The sequence below is a fragment of the Leucoraja erinacea genome, chromosome 10, assembly GCF_028641065.1.
Source record: "Leucoraja erinacea ecotype New England chromosome 10, Leri_hhj_1, whole genome shotgun sequence".
NCBI lineage: Eukaryota > Metazoa > Chordata > Chondrichthyes > Rajiformes > Rajidae > Leucoraja > Leucoraja erinaceus.
The window spans coordinates 1,401,571-1,418,938 of record NC_073386.1 but is presented as its reverse complement, the minus strand read 5'-3'; the positions used below and the strand labels follow the sequence as shown (position 1 = coordinate 1,418,938).

The window sequence follows — 17,368 nt, the reverse complement described above, 5'->3', positions numbered from 1 at the left end:
TTCTGAGGCTGTGCCCTCTGGTCCTGGACTCTCCCACTAGTGGAGACGTCCTTCCCACATCCACTCTATCCAGGCCTTTCACTATTCGGTAAGTTTCTATGAGGCCCCACCTCGTCCTTCTAAACTCCAGCGAGTACAGGCCCAGTGCCGACAAACACTCATCATATGTTAACCCACTCATTCCTGGGATCATTCTCATAAATGTCTGGACCCTCCCCAACACCAGCACATCCTTCCCCAGATATGGGGCCCAAAACTGTTCACAATCGTTGCAGTCTGTCCAGCGCCTTATAGAGCCTCAAGGATAAATTAACTGTGTAACCCTGTGCCACGACACGTATGGGTTTCAGTTCAATTCAAAGCACCTTTTTTTTAATCTTATTTCCAGTAAGAAAGCAAAGAGAAATAAACTAATTAAAAATAAACTGCAGATGCTGGTTTATACCAATGATAATCACAAAGTGCTGGAGTAACTCAGCAGGTCAGGCAGCGTCTGTGGAGAACATGGATAGGTGACGTTTCGCAGTGTGCTGGAGTAACTCAGTGGGTGAGGCAGCATCTGTGGAGAACATTGATAGGTGACATTTTGCAGTGTGCTGGAGTAACTCAGTGGGTCAGGCAACATCTGTGGAGAACATTGATAGGTGACGTTTCGCGGTGTGCTGGAGTAACTCAGCTGGTCAGGCAGCATCTGTGGAGAACATGGATAGGTGGCGTTTCAGGAATAATATTTAATGCAAGGTATGAAGTCAGCAAAATCTGATCATGGATAGTCCGAGGGTCACCAGTGAGGTAGATAGTAGTTCAGGACTGCTCTCTGGTTGTGGTAGGATGGGCCAGTTGCCTGATAACAGCTGGGAAGAAACTGTCTCTGAATCTGGAGGTGTGCGTTTTCACACTTCTGTACCTGTTGCCTGTTGGGAGAGGGGAGAAGGGGGAGTGGCCGGGGTGCAACCCGCCTTTGATCGTCCTTACTCTCACCAATGTGGAGGAGGCCACATTGCCAGCACTGTATACAATGGGCCAGTTTGGACTGGTGCACGTGAATCTCTGCCTGACCTGTTTAGGTCCCTGGAGGGTGGGTGAGGGAGAGGAGGGCGGGCAAGTGTTGCAGCCTCGTACGTTGCATGAGAGAGTGCCAGGGGAAGGGTGAGTGATTGGGATGGGGTGCGCGGACTATGGGGTGGCCCACGGGGCTCCTTCTCCCCCTCATCCCATTCCTCACCTGCTTCCACTTCTCATCTACCAGTCCCTGTCTCCCCCCTCCCTCTCACTGCATTACGACAGGCACAAATAGCCGGAGTAACTCAGTGGCTCAGGCAGCATCTCTGGAGAAAAGGAGTAGGTGACATTTAGGATCGAGACCCTTCTTCAGACACAAGAAGTCACCTATTCTTTTTTTCCAGAGATGCTGCCCGACCCACCGAGTTACTCCAGTATTTTGTGTCAGTCTTCGATTTCTCCAGCATCTACACTCTCAAAGCTGATAGGACTGGTTTGGTGGGATTTGGGCCAAACGCAGGCAGGTGGGATGGGGCACTTTGGTCAGCTTGGGCCGAAGGGCCTGTTTCCATGCTATATGACTTAGCACGCAACAAAAGCTTTTCACTGTACCTCGGTACATGTGACATGAAACTGAACTAAATCACAATTACTCTTTTCCTTCACAGATGCCGAGTGACCCACTGAATTCTGCCTGCAGTTTAATTTTTGATCTTGATGAGTGACAGATTTGGATCAAAGTGCTCTCTACTGCTCCTGTTTCTTGTGTTCTGGTAATTTTCAGTGGTAAGGAGGCTGCTAGTAAGTAAACACTTATATCATTGTTCGAAGGTAGACAAAAATGCTGGAGAAACTCAGCGGCTAAGGCAGCATCTATGGAGCGAAGGATTAGGTGGCGTTTTGGGTCGAGACATAGAAACATAGAAACATAGAAATTAGGTGCAGGAGTAGGCCATTCGGCCCTTCGAGCCTGCACCGCCATTCAATACGATCAGGGCTGATCATCCAACTCAGTATCCCGTACCTGCCTTCTCTCCATACCCTCTGATCCCCTTAGCCACAAGGGCCACATCTAAATCCCTCTTAAATATAGCCAATGAACTGGCCTCGACTACCCTCTTCACCACTCTCTGTGTGAAAAAAGTTCTTCTCATCTCAGTTTTAAAGGATTTCCCCCTTATCGTTAAGCTGTGACCCCTTGTCCTGGACTTCCCCAACATCGGGAACAATCTTCCTGCATCTAGCCTGTCCAACCCCTTAAGAATTTTGTAAGTTTCTATAAGATCCCCTCTCAATCTCCTAAACTCTAGAGAGTATAAACCAAGTCTATCCAGTCTTTCTTCATAAGACAGTCCTGACATCCCAGGAATCAGTCTGGTGAACCTTCTCTGCACTCCCTCTATGGCAATAATGTCCTTCCTCAGATTTGGAGACCAAAACTGTACACAATATTCCAGGTGTGGTCTCACCAAGACCCTGTACAACTGCAGTAGAACCTCCCTGCTCCTATACTCAAATCCTTTTGCTATGAAAGCTAACATACCATTCGCTTTCTTCACTGCCTGCTGCACCTGCATGCCTACTTTCAATGACTGGTGTACCATGACACCCAGGTCTCGCTGCATCTCCCCTTTTCCTAGTCGGCCACCATTTAGATAATAGTCTGCTTTCCTGTTTTTGCCACCAAAATGGATAACCTCACATTTATCCACATTATACTGCATCTGCCAAACATTTGCCCACTCACCCAGCCTATCCAAGTCACCTTGCAGCCTCCTAGCATCCTCCTCACAGCTAACACTGCCCCCCAGCTTAGTGTCATCCGCAAACTTGGAGATATTGCCTTAAATTCCCTCATCTAGGTCATTAATATATATTGTAAATAGCTGGGGTCCTAGCACTGAGCCTTGCGGTACCCCACTAGTCACTGCCTGCCATTGTGAAAAGGACCCGTTTACTCCGACTCAATGAACCCTTCTTCATTGTTAGAAAGAATATTTTGAAGGAAATATACAGAGCTGAGAAATAAAAATCAGAATCAGAATCACACTTTATTCGCCAAGTATATTTTGCAACATACGAGGAATTTCATTGGCCAGGTCAGTCATACAATTAAAAGCAACAGATCACTTCAAAAACACATTTTAACATGAACATCCACCACAGTGACTCCTACATATTCCTCACTGTGATGGAAGGTGAAATAAAGTTCAAGTCCTTCCCTTCGTTCTTCCTCGGTCGTGGACCTCGAGCCTCCGTTGACGGGACCTCTTGACTCCCTTAGTCGGCGGTGTTCGGGCCCTCTGCGTCGAGGTGATCAAGTTCCCACATCGAGGGGGATGTCAGCTCCCCTTGCGTTGGGTGATCGAACCTCGAAGGCTGGTGAACCATCCGCGATGTTGGAGCTCCCGACTCGGCCTCACCCGAGACTGCGAGCCCTTGATGGTGATTCCGCGGTGGTCGAGGTGGGAGCGATCCCAGGCAAGGGATCAGCTCTGATGTTAAGTCCGCGCCCCGCCGTGGGGCTCACGGCAGTCCGAGGAGGCTTCCAGCTCCAGCGATGGAAGGCCGCAGAGCCCGGAGAATGTGATCCGAAAAACATCTCCGGCAAGATAGGAACTTGAAAAAAAAGTTTCCCCCGATCCCCTCCCCCACATAAAACAAACCGAAGAACATTAAAACAAAACTTTTAACAAACTAAAAAATAACAAAAGAGTGAAAAGACGAACAGACTGCCGGCAGGGCTGCCATCTCCCCGACGCCCCCTGATAATGTATCTTTTCTCAGTTGGCCTGTGATCTTTAGAGGGAGCTCTTGACCTTTTTTTTAATCTCAACACCTTTGCACAGTTTATAGACACAAAATGCTGGAGTAACTCGGCGGGTCAGGCAACATCTCTGGAAAAAAGGAATAGGTGACGTTTCGGGTCGAGATCCATCTTCGACCTGAAACATCACCTCAAGGGAGAATAAGGAGGACCTGGCAAGGGGGGACCGTTGAATACTACAGAGGAACCACACTTGGAATGTGTTAAAGATGGTTTGTGTTAAGCTGGGATAACTTTGTTGGCCCCCTTTATGTGGCCACCCTTTGCGTTCAAAATGTGTAGGAAGGAACTGGAGAATCCGGTTTCAACGGATGATAGACACAAAATGTTGGAGTAACTCAGAGGGACAGCCAGCAACTCTGGACCATTCCTTCTCTCCAGAGATGCTACCTGTCAAACTGAGTTATTCCAGCGTTTACAATATATATTGACCAGCATTATATATATAGTATGTGTATTATATATTATATAATATTATTATATAATATTATTTTATAATATTATTTTATAATATAATATTATTATACAATATTATTATATAATATTATTACATATATTATATCTGTTTTATATTACATGATATTATTATTATTATTATTATAGTATTATATGGCCCACTTTTCCTGGTGTGCTTTCGTGCCTTAAATTAAACTATTTATTCACAAAGAACTATCTATTATTTCCTTAAATATTAACGCACAGTCGTTTGTTTTGGAGTCATTTCCCCGTCTATCATAGAAGCATGAACCAGGATAATTTATGGGATGAGGCTTTGTTTTTGTGTGGGGGGAGATTAAGTTTTAGAATTGAGAAAAATATGACATGAACTAATTGAAATGTACAAAATGTAAGCAACTCGTGAATTTTTTTTCTATTTTCATATTTCTGCATAAGGGTTGACAGTTCATTGTTTGTTCCTGTCTAGATTAATGTGGTGTTCCACTTTACCATTTCAAATCAATTTCTGGTGCTCGTCTGCTGAATTCTAAAAATATTCCTCTTCCTGGCAAAATCATCAACCTTTTCCTTTGATCTGATATTCCCTTTAACTTCTCTGTTTATGCACAGTTGGTCGAACTTCCCATTCAGTTTTGGCCTTTCAATGGATATTCATTGTGCACTACATATTAATTCTTTCAATGTTACCCAATGTTGAGTTTAGTTTAGTTTAGAGGTACAGCATGGAAACAGGCCCTTCAGCCACCTAGTCCAGGCCCTGACCATCGATCAGCCGTTCACACCAGGTCTGTCATCCCACTTTCCATCCATTCCCCACTCACTAGGGGCAATTAACAGAGGGCCAATTCATCTACCAACCCACACGTCTTTGGGATTTAGTTTAGTTAGTTTCGAGATAGAGCGCGGAACCAGGCCCTTCCGCACACCGAGTCTGCACTGTCCAGCGATCTCCGCACATTAACACTATCTTACACACACTAGGGACGATTTACATTTATACCAAGCCAATTCACCTGCAAACCTGCACGTCTTTGGGATGTGGGAAGAAAACTGGAGCACCTGGAGAAAACCCAAGCAGTCACAGGGTAAAATGTAAATTCCATACTGTAAATTCCATAGCATCCAAGGTCAGGATCGAACCCGGGACTCTGGCGCTGTGAGGCAGTAGCTCTACCCGCTGTGCCCCTGTGCCATATCTTTTACCGTTCTTTCCCAATCTACCAGCTTCAGCCTCATAACCTAGTATTTGTTTTGTTTAGATATGTGATCTTGGTTTTGTAACAAATCAGTCTTTATATAAAATTCGATCATATTTTGGTCACTCCGCCCCCCCTAAAGGCCACTTAACTACAGGTTATTAATTTACCCTTTCACATTGCTTATATCTCATTTGTTTCTCGACATACAGATCTGATGAATCATAGATAAACACAAAATGCTGGAGTAACTCCATGGGTCGGGCAGCATCTCTGGAGACAAGGAATGCGTGACGTTCCGGTCAAGACCCTTCCTCAGAGTGAGAGTCAGGGGAGAGGGAAAGGAGAGATATGGAAGGGTAAAACCTCAGTCTGAAGAAGGACCTCGACCCGAAACGTCATCCATTCCTTCTATCCAGAGATGCCGCCTGTCCCGCTGAGTTACCCCACCATTTTGTGTCGATCTTCGGTGTAAACCAGCATCTGCAGTTCCTTCCTACACATATTGTTTGATGAATGATATCCTGTATGCTTCATGAACTAAGCCTCCAAGCTGCTGTCTCTGATTTGGTGTACAGTGGCTGAGAGTAGTGGGAGGGGAATGTGCCAGTGCCTGAGTCTGGACAGAATACATCTGCTGCTTGTGGAAGGAAATGGGAAGGTCACGGGAAGGATATTTATGGAAATACTTACGAATCTTGACAGAACTTTGTGCAATAGATTTTTGTTTGAGTCAGTCACCTTTTGAAGATGAAAATAAATGCTTGAGGAACGGGTGTAAATGGAGGTATTTTTTAGTGCAAGATAAAGTCAGTAAAGTCCGATCAAAGATAGTGCGAGGGTCTCCAATGAGGTAGTCCAGGACTGCTCTCTTTAGCCCGGTGAGAGAGGGGAGAAGAGGGAGTGGCCAGGGAGCAACTCGTCATTGATTATGCTGCTGGCCTTGCTGAGGCCATATGAGGTGTGATGGTCTGGGCTGCGTCCACAATTCGCTGGCCTCCTCCTGTGTCTTAAACTCCCTTTGATATAAATGCAAGGGCTTCTTTTAATCTGACTGACTGCAGAGGGGTTATATCGTCCGTCAGAACATAAGCAGGGTCAGCCTCTCCAGACAGCTCAGCTCTTCAATAATGTGGCCAACCCAATTTTGCTCATAAATTCTCCTTTCCTGCATGCTGTCTATAACCTCTCATTCCCGATCAAAAGTATGTTTTAATTGTTTACTAGATTGACTCGGGTGTCCTGACAATAAAGGGCCTGTCCCACGGGCATGCGGAACCAAACCGGAAGCGGGAGCCGCGCGGAGGTCGAATGATCCCGTACGAGTTGACGTGAAGTTCGAGCGAAGCCCGCGGGAAGTTCGCGCTTGGCGTACGGCGTCAAGACGCTGCGTACGGCATCAAGACGGAGCGTACGGTGTCGAGACGGTGTGCACGCCCGTCGAGGCGATGCGTACGGCCTCAATGCAGCTGCGGGCCGGCAGGCCGTTGCCGCGCGGAATTTTTGAACAGTATCAATTTTTTCGGAGCACCGCGCGATGTTGGGACCAACTCCGCACAACTCCATACGGCTCCGGCGACCGGCCCCGCGAGGCCGTACGGCTCAAGTGTCCACATTAGGTCGCGCTTGCCGCATGCAGTCGCATGCTCGTGGGATAGGCCCTTAATGAGTTTATTGGTTTGTTTCTGCCCTCTCGGACATTTAAAATAATTCTTCAATTTCCCTTGAATAAGATTGAAGAAGGAAGGGCATGCTGGAGCACATGGGCGTGGCAAACGAGGTATAAAATGATGAGGGAGCCCGCTCGATTTATCATATCTCTGCTTGCCTTTTGAAATAGTTATCTAATTATACATCTGGCCCTTCCATGTCGCCCTGATCTTTTTGCGCCTTGTTCTCATTTACTTTACAAACCATTTCAGTATTGAAGTCCCCGCTACAGAAAACCACTTCAGCTTCCAGCGCCTCTCTGGAGATCTCCGGAGAATGTTGGTGGTTGTAAACAATTCACCCAAATCCAATCAGTTCAGAAGGTAGACACAAAATGCTGGAGTAACTCAGCAGGACAGGCAGCATCTCTGGAGAGAAGGAACGGGTGACGTTTCGGGTCGAGGCACGTCTTCAGATCTTTCCTACACATTTTGTCCGCTCCACGGCGGAATCTCCTCAAGGTATGTCAACCCATTCCTTCTCTCCAGAGGTGCTGCCTGTCCCGCTGAGTTAAGGGCCTGTCCCCCATTTCACGAGCTAATTCACAACCATTTTTACACGTGGACATTTTTCATCATGCTAGAAAAACGCCCCGACCTACTTGATGCCACGAGTACCTACGACCAGCATCACGACCTGCTATGGCCTACCTATGACCTCCTACGATCTTGTGACGACCATGCTGCGAGTATGCGTCAATGGCAATCTCGGCAGAGGTTGTGAATTAGGGCGTGAAAGTGGGACAGGCCCTTTACTCCAGCATTTTGTGTCTACCTTCGATTTAAGCCAGCATCTGCAGTTCTTTCCAATCCAATCAGTTCAGTTCAGTATACAAATTCACGTTATAGGAGTAGAATTAGGCCATTCAGCCTATCGAGTCTACTCCGCCATTCAATCGTAGCTGATCTCTGCCTCCTAATCCCATTTTCCTGCCTTCTCAACATAATCAAGAATTTGTCTATCTCTGCTTTAAAAATATCCACTGACTTGGCCTCCACAGCTGTCTGTGGCAATGAGTTCCACAGATTCACCACCCTCTGACTAAAGAAGTTCCTCCTCACCTCCTTTCTAAAAGAGCGCCCTTTAATTCTGAGGCTATGACCTCTGGTCCTAGACTCTCCCACCAGTGGAAAAATTCTCTCCACATCCACTCTATCTGTGCCTTTCATTATTCTCTAAGTTTCAATGTCCTCCCTCAACCTTCTAAACTCCAGCAAGTAGAGGCCCAGTGCTGTCAAATGCTCATCATATGCTAACCCACTCATTCCTGGAATATATATTACTAATAGTCTGATCTTGACCACTTCCTGTTGTTCTGTATATTGATTTTAGAAAAAGCACGGCCACTTATGGCTGTGATTTTTGGCCATCTTACTCAGGGCCCCCCTCCGCTGCGCAGGACAAGAGAATTTTCCCCATCTATGAAAAATAAAAGAGTTATTAGTGTTTAAAAAATGTTGAGATTCTCTCTCCTGAAGGCCACCCCCCTTCCGGAGGGACTATAAAACCCGGTGTTGAGTGCCTCAGTCAGTCTCTGCAAGTTGGGGGATCGAGAGGGTCACGCCTCTCAGTCTGAGCTGTGAATAACATTGAACACATACATGCCTACTAAACTGTGAGTGGTTTTACTGACCTGTTAGTGCCCTTAATGTGGTTTGAAAATATAGTTTGGAAATGGTAAAGCTGTGTTGCCTTTGGTTTGGAAATGCGAAGGCTGTGTTGCCTTTGGCTTGGAAATGCTAAAGCTGTGTTGCCTAATTAAAAGCTGTGTTGCCTAATTAAAGTTGCCTTGCCTAATTAAAGTTGCCTTGCCTAATTAAAGTTGCCTTGCCTTCTATATAATTAAAAGTCTAATCTTGACCACTTCCTGTTTGTGCTTTATATTGATTTTAGAAAAAACGCTATCATGTATGGCTGTGATTGTTGGCCATCTTACTCAGAGCCTCCCTCTGCTCATCAGGTGCCGAGGATTTTTCCCATCGATGAAAAATAAGAGTTACTAGTGTTTAAAAAATGTTGAGATTCTCTCTCCTGTCAATCATGCCATGGTGGCCACGCCCCTTCTGGTGGGAGGGGTGAGGAACTATAAAACCTAGAAGTGTGGGCGTGGCTCAGTTTCTGCAAGATGGAGAAGGGAGAGGTCACGACTGGCTGTGTTTAGTGGCCTTGCACCCTGCTTGAAGTGGTAAGAAATTGCACTTGAATTTAGTGGCCATGCACCCTGCTTGAAATGGAATTTCAAGGAATAGCCGTGAGTCAACTGCCAGCCCACCAGCCGTGAGTGAGCGAGCTGCCAGCACAACAGGCTTGAGTGACTGAGCCGCAAGCCCAAGAATCCATTCAGCCCACAATGTCCATACTAGCCCTCTGGAAACCAGTCCCTTCAGCCCATAACCCATACTAGCGCTCCAGAAAGCCCCCAGTGGTGTGAACATTGGGCCCCAGTGGTGTGAACATTGACTTCTCTAACTTCAAATAGCCCTTGCTTTCCCTCTCTCTCCATCCCCTCCCCTTTCTCCCACCAGTGTTACTGTCTCCGACTACATTTCATGTCTGTTCCGCCCACTCCCCTGACATCAGTCTGAAGAAGGGTCTTGGCCCAAAAAAGTCATCGCTTCTTTCTCTCCAGAGATGCTGCCTGTCCCACTGAGTTACTCCAGCATTTTGTCTACATTCGATTTAATTCAGCATCTGCAGTTCTTTCCCACACTTGTGTGTGTGTGTGTGTGCGTGTATGTTTGTATGTATATATATATACGTGTGTGTGTGTGTGTATATATATATGTATATATATATGTGTGTGTGCATAAATATATATATATGTGTGTGTGTATATATATATGTATGTGTGTGTGTATATATATGTGTGTATATATGTGTGTATATATATATATATGTGTGTGTGTGTATATATATATATGTGTATATATATATATATATATATATATATATATATACCTCCATAATGATCCGAACAGACCTATAATTTATTTATTTGCCTCTTTACTACACAATTTGAGATTTGTAATAGAAAAAAAAAATCACGTGGTTAAAGTGCTCATTGTTAGATTTTAATAAAGGCCATTTTTATACATTTTGGTTTCACGTAGAAATTACAGCTGTGTTTATACATACACCCCCATTCCAGGGCTCCATAATGTTTGGCACATATGGGTTCACAGGCGTCCGTAATTGCTCAGGTACAGCTGTGTTTAATTGCCTCCTTAATGAAGGTATAAGAAAGCTCTCAGCACCTCGTCTTTCCTCCAGTCTTTCCATCGCCTTTGGAAACTTTTATTGCTGTTTATCAACATGAGGACCAAAGTTGTGCCAATGAAAGTCAAAGAAGCCATTATGAGACGGAGGAACAAGAATAAAACTGTTAGAGACATCAGCCAAACCTTCGGCTTACGAAAATCGACTGTTGGGAACATCAATAAGAAGAAAGAGAGCGCTGGTGAGCTTACTAATCGCAAAGGGACTGGCAGGCCAAGGAAAACCTCCACAGCTGATGACAGAAGAATTATCTCTATAATAAAGAAAAAAACCCAAACACCTGTCCGACAAATCAGAAACACTCTTCAGGAGTCAGGTGTGGATTTGTCAATGTCCACTGTCCGCAGAAGACTTCATGAACAGAAATACAGAGGCTACACTGCAAGATGCAAACCACTAGATAGCTGCAAGATGGCCGGGTTACAGTTTGCCAAGAAGTACTTAAAAGAGCAACCACAGTTCTGGAAAAAGATCTTGTGGACAGACGAGACGAAGATCCTTCTAAATTCCAGTGAATACAACCCGTCATTCCAATCTTTCCTCAAATGAGTCCTGCCATATGTAGGAAAGAACTGCAGATGCTGGTTTACACCCAAGGTAGCCACAAAAAGCTGGAGTAAGTCAGCGGGACAGGCAGCATCTCTGGAGACAAGGAATGTTACTGATCTGAAAAAGGGTCTCAACATCACCGATACATTCTCTCCAGAGATGCTGCCTGTCCCACTGAATTACTCCAGCATTTCTGTATCCATCTCCGATGTGTATGTATGTGTGTTTACATGTTTTTCCCCTCTCGTTCACTGTATGTTTCACAGAGTAACAGAGGCCAGCCACGATTGAATGGGGGAGTAGACTTGATGGGCCAAATGGCCTCATTCTCCTGCTATAACCTGTGACTGCTATACGTACATACCGTGTCAGCGGAGCTGCTGCGATTAAGAGTTTTACTGCAACTCGTTGTGTCTCTCACCATGTCGTCGTTGTGTCTGGGGACAACTAGACAATAAAACACAATCCGGACGGGAATCTCACCTGCTCGGCGCGTCACGTGGTCGCGGCCCCAACGTCCGAACCCGGGTCACGTGGTCACTGCCCCAATAGTCCATAGGTGCAGAAGTCGGCCAATCGAGCCATTCAATGTGATCATGGCTGATCATCCCCAATCAGTACCCCGTTCCTGCCTTCTCCCCATATCCCCTGACTCCGCTATCTTTAAGAGCCCTATCCAGCTCCCTCTTGAAAGTATCCAGAGAACCGGCGTCCACTGAGGTGGAGAATTCCACAGACTCACCACTCTCTGTGAGAAAATGTGTTTCCTCGTCTCCGTTCTAAATGGCCTACTCCTTATTCTTAAACTGTGTGGCCCCTGGTTCTGGACTCCCCCAACATCGGGAACATGTTTCCTGCCTCTAGTGTGTCCAAACCATAAATAATCTTATATGTTTCAATGAGATTCCCTCTCATCCTTCTAAACTCCAGAGTGTACAAGCCCAGCTGCTCCATTCTCTCAGCATATGACAGTCCCGCCATCCCGGGAATTAACCTTGTAAACCTACGTTGCACTCCCTCAATAGCAAGAATGTCCTTCCTCAAATTAGGGAACCAAAACTGCACACAATACTCCAGGTGTGGTCTCACTAGGGCTCTGTACAACTGCAGAAGGCCCTCTCTGTTCCCGCGTCACGTGGTCTGCCCGACGGTCGCCGCCCAAACGGCCGCGCCTTCACCCGCTCGTCACGTGTTCTCCCCGACGGCCGAAGCGCCCGCGTCAGGTGACCGTCACCAACGCCCGAACCCGCGTCACGTGGCCTCCCCGACGCCTCGCCCCCTCCCCTCCCGCGTCGCTCCAACAACGGCCCGTGGGGTCACGTGGTCTCCCCAACGGCCGAGTCCGCGTAACATGGGCGTTCCCTTCACACGTCACCAAGAGGGATGCCGTGACGACACACGGCGGCTCCCCTCCCCCCTTCATTGTGCAGCGGGGCCCCGCCGTGACGTCTGGACGCCGGACACGACTTCCGCCCCCCCCCGACCAGCAAGTTTGTGTGTGTGTGTGTGTGAACGGGTGCGGGAGAGCACTCCGTCACTTCCGCCAGCGAGTTTGGTTTGCGAGACCGTGACGTCACACGCCCCCCCCCCCTCCCCCCCCTTCATGCAGCGGGGCTCCGCGGTGACGTCAGGATGCCGGCCAGGCCCCGCCCCCTGTGTGGGGCGCGGGGCAAGCAAGCGAGCAGGGAGTTTGTGTGTGAGCGGGAGCGCGCCCGTCACTTCCGCCAGCAGGTTGGGTTGCGTTGCGCGTTGGCCCGTCGAGAAGACGGAGCGGCGGCATCAGCGGGGGGAGAGGGGAGAGAGAGAGAGAGAGAGAGAGAGAGAGTGAGAGAGAGTGTGTGTGTGTGGGGGAGAGTGAGGAGACGCATCCGCACCCGATCAACCCCCGAGCCGCTCCCCGCGGGGGCGTGGTGGGTGAGGGGGGGCCGAGGTCCATTTGTATTGGGAGAGAGAGGGGGGGGGGGGGGGGAGGGAGGGGGGGGAGAGAGAGACAGAGAGAGTGGTGGTGGGGGGGCAACGCAGGAGCAGCCACAAGCCGCCCGCCCGCTTCACCCATCGAGTCTCCGCCGGCTCTTGCGAAGGATGGGAAACGCTGCGACAGCCAAAAAAGGCAACGAGATCGAGAGCGGTGAGTCGGCACTCGGGGAGGGGAGGGGAGGTAAAGGGAGGGAAGCAGAGACTGAGAGGCTCATTCATCCCTCCTCCCCCAAACTCCCAGCGCCAGGCTTTGCTGAGGCCTACTGGGCCTTGCCTGGACGTCTGCTACTGCTGTTGCTGGTGTGTGTGAGAGTGTAGACACACACACACACACACACAGCCTCGGACCAGACGGCCACAGGCAGGCAAACACAAAAACATAATGCAAAAATTTCAAGATTCAAAATACCCCTCCTCCTCTCCCCCACCCCAATCCAGATAGGAAGCCCTCACCACAGCTAAATAGTCTTGTATACAATCAAAAAGACACACACACACACACACCGTGAAAAATGTAAAAATAAAATACCCCTCTCAATCCAGATAGATGCCGCTCAATACTGCTAAAGAGCCTTCCAAGGAAATAGAAAGGGACACAGACACACACACACACACACACGGGAAGAATGCAAAAATGATATACGCTCTCGAATTCACACCATAGCTAAAGAGTTGCGATGAATTAGAAAGGTACACACACGAAAGCAGATCAAGAAAGAGTAGACACAAAAAGCTGGAGTAACTCGGGGGGTACAGCAATACTCTACTGGAGTAGACACAAAATGCTGGAGTAACTCAGCGGGACAAGCAGCATCTCTGGAGAGAAGGAGTGGGTGACGTTTGGGGTCGAGACTCTTTTTCAGAGGGACCGTCGGATGTCTGCACATGTCCACACCAGGGAAGGCACACACCCATATACATCATGACAGATAAACACAAGGGGATTAGTTGCCACATTATTATTATTATTATCCTGAGGTTAAAAATACACGTTGATTAAAAAAAAACATTGTTTTCAGTTACAATTTTTGTTGTGTTTTGGGTTGGAGGCCTGGTGTTCTATTTTTAGATAATGGGTTGGTGTCTTCTAAGGTAAAGAGTCGTATTGCATGTTGAGGCCTATTTACTCCTGCAAACAGGTCTGCATGCTAGCATCACTGCTTTCCACGACAAGTAAAGTAATCCACTGTTGCTCCCCCTCAAATTTAGACAATTCATTGAATGATCTTGGTTGTTTTAGAAGCATGTAGTATTCAGATATCTACATTGCTAATATTTTGCACTCGTTAGTAGGACTGCCTTGTTGTGTAAGATAAGTCAATTAACTCGATGATGCGGATCTATTTTTGTCAACTTTTGTGCAATGCTGCTATGATAACCACAAATATTTGTAATGTGCATACATTGTTTTAAAATGGACAAAGCCACATAGGAAATGTGAGTTTATATCTGAAAGAGTTTTGGCCTCAAATGTTGTGAGCTAATTTGTGAGATATGAACTTTTGTGGTCGTTTTGCGGTATACAGCTCCAAGCAATCTGGCTACATTTATATAGACCACGTTGTTGCTGTTTTGTGCTGTTCATAGACTGATTCTCGGGGAACTTTGTGAGTTTCATTTTGTGATTGTTATATCTGTACAGCAATCTGAAGACAAAATGGTGATCTATTTTTAGAATATGGCTTCATAATGATAGACTCTGGACATTATGATCTTTGAAATCATTCATGGTAACTTGCCAAAGCAATTGAAAAATATGAAGGTTTTTCCATGCTTGGTTGATCATCTGAAATGTTGTAATTCTTTCACAAACGGATAAGTATTTTTTAATGAGATCTTAAACTTTTCCAATTCTAATGTTTCTTTCAGAGAAATGTTTAAAAATTATGATGACATAATTGACATGCCTTTGTGATTACTTGTATGTTCTACCATTTTGAAGTAAAAATTACATGTTGAACATTTTTAAACAACTAGTTCCTTGTTATGTATTAAATATATGGTTTATGTTGGCTGATTGAAAACAACCTGGATAAATGGCAGTAAGGTTGGCATAGCCGTTGATCTATTGATAAGGATATTATCATGTATCAAATATGGTGTAGCATGGCTGTTAGTGGTTATCACAACGTTTGTTGATGTGGCAAACAGTGCAGTGAAAACCAAAAAAAAGACCCATTAGCTCTGTTTCTTGTTCGAAATGCATTGCAACAAGTAACTAGTTTGGTTGTTTAATTGGCATTCTCATTAAGTGTGCATGATAATTTCAATCCGTTCTGTATATAAAATGTTGCATTTTTAAAATATTCATAATTTGGGGTTGAATGGATGGTTCCTATTATTATAAGTGATTAGAAAACCTAACATTACTGGGTCTAAGTTGAGTCCATTGTTAATGTTGGATACAAGAGCAGACAGTAGGAATTTCCTCTGGGCACCCTCTCCCAGTTAGCAAAACCCCCACATATGTAGGTTATTGAGCCAATTGGGATAACCCCCCCCAAGAAGATCGTCGTTTATAAAATCAGAAATTATAAGGAAAAATTGTTTAATCCACAAAGATTGTTCTATCTGGAAATGATGTACAGTTACTCTAGTGTGACATTTACAGTGTGGGAACTATTCAAGATTAACCCGCATATCCGCTCGCTTTGCAGAGATTAATCTTGGCCTCTTCTGGTTGTTAATGTGCCAAAAATCATCTGGAGTTTCAGGCAATCTGTTCTCTGCCCACAATCCTGAGGGGAGTTTTTTTCTCTCCTTAATCTGACCTTGCTCAAGGCTTTTGAGCTGTCAGAGAAAGCAGCAAACTCACTGTCCATTTGTAAGATTTAAGTCGTGTACCTTTCTTTGGGCTCTTTTTGTGGATTTTGTCTGAGGTTTTACTTTTCATCCTGATGTCAACTTTGCTCTGAATTACTTGTGCATTAATTAGGTTTCTGATTAATGGGTGTTTTTCTTAATAGTGACCACAATTGCAAAACTGACCCATCACTGACCTCCACAGTGACTGCCCTGTATAACCTATCCTAATTCTTAATCCTGTTTCTAGGTAATGCTCTCATATTTTTAGACTGAGAAACTATATTCACTTTTGCCAGAAATTTATTTTACACATATTTTTGTGATAGGCCCCTTGTGCAGTTATATTGTGATCAAAATTATTCCGCGTGCCTAAGTATCAAAGAATTTGCTTCCCTCGTGCCTACCACATGTTCTTGCATCTAAAGATTTAGATTTATTATTGTCATTTGCGAAAATCTTTATTTTGCAAACTTTCAAGACAGATCAGATAATATATATGAACACACTCAAGTACAATAGATAGAGCAAAGAGGGAGATGAACAGTGCAGCATATAGTTCTCAGCATTGCAATGTAAGTTCTTCATTTAGATCTAATTATAAAATATGTTTTCTGAAGGTTAAGTTCTGCTGTAATATTCTGTAAACTGATCCATCAAACTTGTCAATGTAGATTGTGGAGACCCATTAGTTTGGGGGTTGATTTTTGGGGTGGCATTGTGTGCCGTTTAAAATAATCACTTTATTGGTTTATAATATTTACAACATATAATTGGTGCGGCGGTGAGGGGATCCTAGAAAAAAACAATAAAATGGGCCTGATATCTGAGGAAGGTTGCACTGGCTCTGGAGATGGTCCAGCGGAGGTTTACGAGAATGATCCCAGCAATGAGTGGGTTAACATATGATGAGCATTTGACATAACTGGGCCTGCCTGTATTCACTGGAGTTTAGAAGGGGATCTCATTGTAAGGCCTGGATAGAGTGGATGTGGAAGAGGATGTTTCCACTCATGGGAGGGTCCAGGACCAGAGGTCATAACCTCAGAATTAAAGGAGGTTATTATTATTAAATGAATTAATTAATTTCCTTTTAGAAAGGAAATGAGGATGCATTTAGTCAGGGGGTGGTGAATTTGTGGAATTCATTGCCACCTAAGGCTGTGGAGGTCGTCATTGGATATTTTTACGACAGAGGTAGATAGTTTCTTGATTAGTACGGGTGTTGGGGGTTATGGGGAGAACGCAGGAAAATGGGATTGAGAGGGAGAAATAGATCAGCCATGATTGAATGGTGGAGTAGACTTGATGGGCCGAATGGCTGAATTCTGCTCCTATTGCTTATGAAATCATTCTCGTGGGACTTGGCAGAAACTGTTGGAGAGTCATTGATGTTAATAACTACAATATCAGAGTTCGAGTAAATTAACAACCATGTGCCACTTGGCCTTGTGCTAATCTTCCAATTCATTTGTGAACTTCCAACTAAAACAAAACATTTTTAGAACTCTAATTCTATATAATGTCTTATTTTATGTTCATCTTGTACCATTTTTTATGCTTGGGGTGT

At 45.4% G+C, this 17,368-nt stretch overlaps 1 protein-coding gene across 1 annotated transcript in view; it reads left to right on the top strand.

Moving 5' to 3' along the window:
- The first annotated feature begins 13,005 nt into the window (after positions 1 to 13,005).
- The window catches only part of LOC129700701 (cAMP-dependent protein kinase catalytic subunit beta-like), a 139,500-nt gene continuing 135,137 nt past the window's right edge, over positions 13,006 to 17,368 (top strand). The window contains 1 exon segment of the mRNA XM_055641291.1: positions 13,006 to 13,147. Within this exon segment, the coding sequence (XP_055497266.1) occupies positions 13,102 to 13,147 (46 nt within the window). The 5' untranslated portion in view covers positions 13,006 to 13,101.